Raw genomic sequence first — 7,400 nt, 5'->3', positions numbered from 1 at the left:
CCAGTACACACACACACACACACACACACACACACAAAGAAAAACAAGTAGATAGAATAGAAAAAATAGAAAGCTAGTGTTATTTTTTTAATAAAAAAAGATAAATACATGAAGTAGAATTAGAATAGAAAGTGCTAGAGTTAGAGGGTCAAATAAAGATAATTTATTTATTGTGTGTTTTTAGCAATAATAATAATAATAATAAAAAAATTTTTTATTATTGTCATCATCATTATTATTATTATTATTATTTACATTTGTTTTTTATAAACTTTATAAACTTTTTTTGTTAGTTTGGGACCAAATGTAGGCTTAATAGTTAATATTTAGTTATTAGATAAATAGATATTGATAGTACATTGGATCCGGGCAGCTCTTAAAGTGACAGCTAAATCACTTTTGTAACTTTAATAAGAAGAAATGTATATTTCATTTACACAGTGAAGAACATGAATTGTTTTTATACATTTGATTACTTAATGAATAAGTTTAGGTAATTCTTAAAATGTTAATATTTCCTGTATAAAATAATATATAACAAAGGTTATATTTTCAAATTTTAAATTCATCAACGTTAACATTTAAAACATATATTTTACTTCAGTTAATTGACATTTTATATTAAAATACAAAACACAACTTTAAAATACATACATTTGCCCCCGGTTTCACAGACAAGGCTTAAGCTAGTCCCTGACTAAAATGCATGTTTGAGCTGTCTCAACTGAAAATATCTTACTCTGACATATCTTAAAATATGTCAGTGTCGTTGTTCTGTGTCAAGATGCACACCTGTAATGTTTTCTTCTAAGGCATTTTTGTAAAAGTTGCTTAAATATCTTAATTTAACTAAGGCCTAGTCCTGGCTTAAGCTAAGCCTCATTTGTGAAACCGGGCCTTGATGTGTTTTAATGCTAGTTTATCAAACGGATTTGAGCCTCTCAAGTATTGGAACACTGAAGTGCATCTCTCTCTGCAGTGGATTTGCTGGTTAAGGTTGGGGAGCTGGTGGATAAGCTCTTTGATGAGAATGAGGAGATGATGAAGAGTTGGGTGTCCACCCCACCCAGCAACACTGACCCAAATAAGGACACACAGCAGGACGTCGTGTCCTCTCTGCTTGAGGCCGCCACACAGCTTAGGTGAGACACTTTAATTAAGGTGATGTGACCTTCTGCTCGTCTGTCTGTCCGAGCCGTTTACTGTACCAACCTATTCTTCTGTCTGCTGCTAGAGGAAGAGATGATGTTCCACTTGAATCAGATTAATGTTGTTTTTGAAATATGAATTTAGGCTCAATTTTTTGTGTTGTAGGTCAGAAAGTCCAGAGGATCTTGAAGTGTATCTTCATTCACTCCAGCTTCTGACTACAGTAGAAGAGGGCATGCAGGCACTGGGTGAGACACACACATACTGACCCTCACCGACCCTGAAAATTCATTTATATTTAAAAATTTTTTTTTAGGGGCAATAACATAATCACATTTTAAGCTACACTTTGGCGTTCCTTCTCTGATAGTCAGTCTCTTATGCTCACCGAGGCTGCATTTATTTCATCATTTAATATGTCCTTGAAGTAACATTTTAAATAAATGTGATCAATATAAAAAAATATAATTAAAAAAAGATTGTTATTTTCTGATAAACTATGTTTTTTATGGCTCTCCTTAGAAAAGGTGTATGAAATATATGTAATGATTTCTTGTTTTTACTTTGTCTACAGTATCAGATGGAGCATGTGGTCGTGCGGTGTGGACGTTTGTGTGTAAGATCGTATGTGAGGATTTATGTCAAGCGGACGATCCTCCTCTCATCCTGCAGGAGCAGAAAGCTCTCATGGTCTCAGCGCTCGCCCTATTGTCAGCGTTACACTCCAGCCTGCAGACAGATATCAGTACAAAACACACTTTTGGCATATTAAATTCATTGCTTCATGAGAGGCATTGTGCTGTTTGTTGAATGTTTGCTGTTTTGCTTTCATAATGTGTGTTTAATCATACCAGGTTCAGCATTATTAGGAAGTCTTATTCGCATCCTGCAGTTCAACGCTGAATGCCGTCAGAGCCGAACAGCTGGAAACTCAGAATCAGAAGGGAGTCAGAAAGAAGAAGAGAAGCAAGTGGAAGATGAACAGCTCGAAGCTTTAGTTGAAACCACAGCCGAGTTCCTCTCAGCCGTCCTTATGGAACTGAATAAGGTGAAATTGCCAGCTATCCAGTTTGCAAAATAGTAATAAATTATTAAATTCTAACTTGACACCATATTATAATATTATAAAAAATATACATTAAATTAAAAAAAATTTATTATACAAGTGTAATTTTTTTAAATATTCTATATTAAGTTATTAAAAATATAAAGTTATAAGTTTACAATATTAAATAATAAATTATTAAATTCTAAGTTATTATGTTACATTATATTATAAAAATGTGTTTAAAAAATAATAAATTTTATTATACAATATACAATTTTATACAATTTTAAATCAAGATATATCATATTGTATACTATATTAAGTACATTCCAAAAAAAATTATTGTATTATATTATATTATACTATGAAAATATAAAGTAAATTTCAAAATTCCTAAATTAAAACATACAAATGTTAAATATATTACATATTAATTTAATGAAAATTCCCTTTAATCTTCAGGATCTGTTATCATCTATAGTCAAGGAAGGGTATTTGACAGAGAGAAGCTGTGTGTCTGCTGTTGGCACCCTTGTACCTCAACATGTAACAGCGGTACGCTCTTCTCTTTTTTTTTTTTTTCCTTTTAGCTGCTCCTACAGACCCTGATTGATCACAGATCTTCTCATCTTCTCTCATCTACAGGTCCAGCACCTGGTAGGCTTGTTGTCAGAAGTGGAACCGAAACTGGCAGACATTATAAAAAAGGACTTTACTTTTTCATCCGATGTGTTAAGCTGAACTTGGACAGGCACATCCAAAGCGTTCTTCAGCAAAGTTCTCAGAGACTGGAGATGAGTTTATCTTCTTGTGAATGGACTCATCTTTTGTTTAGATATGACAAAAAATAAATTTGTTTTCATAGTAAACATTATAGCTTAAAATATTTGTTGAAATTGTGTATATTATCACTTTGTTTGAATACTTTGACATTTCTAAATAGTAAACATAACCGGTTTTGTAGATTGTTTTGTTTTATATTTGTCCTGGAGTACTTGTTTTTAATATTTATTATTTATATATTTTTATATTTACAAGTACTCAAAATAGTCAATGGAAAAGTTCCCAAAGTAAATGTTTTTTTACTTTTCTTAATTTCCGTTATGCTTCGCACTAAAAGATTACACAATTTACCACTCTTCCAGCATATGATAGCGAACATGTGCTGACGTTTTTTTACGCACACTTGGAGTGTTTACTATGGAAGCCCGTTTCTGCCACTGAATAAAAAAAAAAAAAAGTTTATTGCGACTTTTTCTCACAATTCTGACTTTTTTCACAGAATTGTGAGATATAAACTCGCAATTGCGTGTTATAAAGTCAGAATTGCGAGATATAAAGTCACAATTGCGTGTTATAAAGTCAGAATTGCGAGATATAAAGTCACAATTGCGTGTTATAAAGTCAGAATTGCGAGATATAAAGTCACAATTGCGTGTTATAAAGTCAGAATTGCGAGATATAAAGTCACAATTGCGTGTTATAAAGTCAGAATTGCGAGATATAAAGTCACAATTGCGTGTTATAAAGTCAGAATTGCGAGATATAAAGTCACAATTGCGTGTTATAAAGTCAGAATTGCGAGATAGAAAGTCACAATTGCGAGATAAAAACTCGCAATTCTGACTTTTTTTTTTATATCTCGCAATTCTGACTGATATGTTCTCAGAATTGCGAGTATAAAAAAGGTAATTGTGACTTTTTATCTCACAATTCTGACTTTTTTTTTTTCTGAAAAAATTCAGAATTGTGAGATAAAAAGTCACAATTACCTTTTTTATTTTTTTATTCAGTGGCAGAAACGGGCTTCCATAGTTTACTGATATTCACATTAGGTGTCCTGCAAATGTGCGTGCCACGTCCGGGCTGTGATCACCTCCCTCATTTGCTTTCCAAATGGCCAACAGAACGGGGAGAAAGGGTCTACTGCGCACTTCCCGCGTATGTGACGCCAGCAGGAATATAGCAGCTCTTTAATTAAGAGTTCGGATTGATATGCAGAGCGTGCTGCATTCTTATGGAAATGTGGTGTGTAGGAGGAGGACCTGAGAGAGACACGGCCAGACACTCAGCTGGGATCTCAACCTGGACTGAATGGAAAGCAGACGGGGGCTAATTTTAACCATGTTTGCGTGATTTTGAGCCGCTGGCTTTTGTTGTTTTTGAGGGAATCTTGGTTGGCCTGAAAAGGCCAGATGCTCAGGTTTACAAGGACTTTTGATTGACGTGTCTGTTTTTAGCTCTACCTGAGGAAGATCTGACAGTCGTACCCCAGGCTGAGGAAGCACTTGAGTTGGTTCGATCCAGACCACTGCGTGTATGAGAGAACGCTCAACTAATACGAGCTGACAGAAGACTGGTTGAGATGGAGGAATTGCTGTTCATGTAGAAGTGAAAGCGTAAACATAGATGATTGGCAGCTGTCAATCATCATCCAACTGATGCCCAGAACATGCAACATGACCTAAAATGGCACATCACTCACTATCTAGTCTACTATGTTAGATGTGTGCAACAGCCAGTAAAAGTCATACATTTGGGTTTAAATGCACACAAACCCCAAACCTCAAATGTTTCATATTCAGTAACTGAGCCATCTTACTTATTTTATTATTTATAAAGGCACACATATAAAAATATTAAGCAGCACAACTGTTTTCAACTGATGATAATAATAATAGTAATAACAATAGTGGTTTTAGTGTAATTTTGATCAAATAAATGCAGCCTTAGTGAGCATAAGAGACTTTAAAAAATATTTACAAATCTTAACGACCACCTCAATGTCATTTTTACAGTCAAAATTGACACTATTACTGATCTAGTTGTCGTGATTGATTCACTGGTTCATATTATTCCAATGAAAACATTTTTCTCTTTCTAATTTTTCATCAAAACCTACATCTGAATATTCCTTTTCAGGATTCTATCTTATTTTTTAACCCCTTTTTTCCAATGACCTCACTCCATTCTGGTCCCTCTTTTCACAGTCCAATTAATCTGGTTGTTAAAATGATCTCCCGCTCAACATTTTTTCACATTTACACTGGGTAAAATCAGATGCAAACAGTGTTTTATGTTGGGTTTAAGTGTTGCCTAAATGCCCAAATGCTTTTGGGGCCACTTGCATGTCTCTACTGACCCCAAAAAACATACCAAAGAACCGAGTCTGAAACATTGTCATTATTTAGTGGTAGCCGCCTCATTATGGTTCATATAAATTCAGTGGCATCTTTACGATTGATTACCTCAGAAATTCCATTTGATGAATAGACAACTGGATCAGGTAGGAACTCAACAATGCATGTCATTAAACATGAATGAGGTCTTTGGAGTAGTCAGCAGTCACCTGACACATGCAACCACACGTCTGCATTGTGTTCTCTGGCACGTACGTCCCTTTTTTTCACTCGTTCATCCAGCTGCTTGTGCGGTGGAGCTCATTAAGGGCCGTGGAGCTGCCTCTCATCACAGCCTCCTTCAGCTGCTGTTTATCTCTCCTGTCAACAAGCACACAATGAAACTTTCTCTCGGTTCACGCTGGATTTCCCAGAATAACTCTGATGCCATCTCATACTTGATGGTCTGTACCAACTGTTTAAAGATGAATTCTGTCATTATTTCCACATCCTGATGTTGAAACACTAGCTGAACATTTGAGACATGTTTTTCTTTCTTTCCATTACAAGGACAGTTTATATAGTGCCCACAGCTGTCAAACAACAAAAAGGACTGAAAATCAAACTGAAAAGTATCATAATTGTAGTCCAAATACTATATTCCAAGCCTTTATAAGCCTTTATATGTGCGATTCACTGCTGATGTGTAATTCACTGCTGATCTCAATTATTTTTCTAAATCACCCTGAATTTAGCATATATGTCATAGGAACCATTTTTATGTTTTAAAAATTATATATATAATATTATTATAATATAGATTTATTTTTAATTTTTTTATTGTTCTAAGTGATCACTTTATATTTTTAAAGTTGTTTTCATACTATATATAATAATACATATATTACATAATATGTAAATATAAAATTAACTACTATATGAATTATACATACTTTATATACACACACACACATATATATAAGCAATTAATTTAGAAATATCTAAATTATTTATTTTATATATTTATATATTTGTGTGTGTGTGTGTGTGTGTGTGTGGAGAGAGGAAGAGAGAGACGGGTCAAAAAGAAGAAATTAAAAAATGAATTTGTCACAGTGAAAATAAGCTTAAACAGTCCTAAGATATGCATTATTATTTTTTGTATAGGGAATAAAAGCAGTGTCAAGTTTTAGTTTTTCGCTAAAATTCTTCAATTGTGTTCCACACAGAAATAACAGGTTTGGAATACCATGAGTATACCAACATTTTTATGTTTAAGTAAACAATTGCTTTAACATCATTTTCCTTTCTTTCTTTCTTTCTGTTTGCTTTTAAACTTGTTTATCTTGTACCTGACATGATATATGTGTAAAGAAGGAAGTGTTAGGAAGCCTTCAGGAACATTTTGATGTCTATCAGTAATGACAGTCCGTCTGCATGAATGGAAACAGGGTCCGGTGAACTTGCAACCCTCCCGGGCTTTGAAATGTCAGAACGGAGTGATTTCTCAGCCCAAACCTGACAGCCGTTTAAATGACCAATTCCTAGTGAATCTGCTCGTAGAGCAGTGGGCTGTTTTCTGCTGCTCGGCTGTTAGCATATGTTTTGTGTTTGTTCTGTCAGAGATGGAGCTTTTTTTTTTTTGATAGCGTGACATTAAGTGACTTACTTCCAGTAAAAAGTTTACTCATGATGCAAAGTGTATGTTTATGCAAATGCATTTATTTCCTGAATATTCCTGTTTCACAATTCAACTGTTGCTATTGTTCATGCCTGCTGAACTCATTTATAATGCAAAGCAGATTTGTGCGTACAGCAGATGCAGTGCATTCAGTTCTTGGTAGAATCTAGATCTGTGAGAACAGAATTAGACAGGAAGCTACTTTTATATACCACTGCAACAGTCAAGCCTAGAGTTTTACTTTTTTTTATTTATTTATTTTTTAGTGGAAAACTTTGCTGGTCCAGTAATGTGTTTGTGTGTAAGTGGTTTACTGTGTGTCCTCTTGTTATATCACAATTGAGATTAGGGCGGCTCACCAAACTCATCTATCACACTGTGTGTGTGTGTGTGTGTGTGTGTG

The 7,400-nt window shown here is 34.3% G+C and overlaps 1 protein-coding gene across 1 annotated transcript in view; it reads left to right on the top strand.

The window, feature by feature from the left end:
* saal1 (serum amyloid A-like 1) overlaps nt 1-3,148 on the top strand; it is an 8,692-nt gene extending 5,544 nt beyond the window's left edge. Inside the window, exons 7-12 of the mRNA XM_016566248.1 lie at nt 980-1,142; nt 1,315-1,397; nt 1,724-1,894; nt 2,004-2,197; nt 2,660-2,752; nt 2,843-3,148. Coding sequence (XP_016421734.1) covers nt 980-1,142; nt 1,315-1,397; nt 1,724-1,894; nt 2,004-2,197; nt 2,660-2,752; nt 2,843-2,938 — 800 coding nt within the window. The 3' untranslated portion in view covers nt 2,939-3,148. The remainder of the gene's footprint in view (nt 1-979; nt 1,143-1,314; nt 1,398-1,723; nt 1,895-2,003; nt 2,198-2,659; nt 2,753-2,842) is intronic.
* The last annotated feature ends 4,252 nt before the right edge of the window (nt 3,149-7,400 follow it).

Source organism: Sinocyclocheilus rhinocerous, unplaced genomic scaffold (assembly GCF_001515625.1).
Source record: "Sinocyclocheilus rhinocerous isolate Xijiao unplaced genomic scaffold, SAMN03320098_v1.1 scaffold1143, whole genome shotgun sequence".
NCBI lineage: Eukaryota > Metazoa > Chordata > Actinopteri > Cypriniformes > Cyprinidae > Sinocyclocheilus > Sinocyclocheilus rhinocerous.
This window is presented reverse-complemented; position numbering and strand designations above follow the sequence as displayed.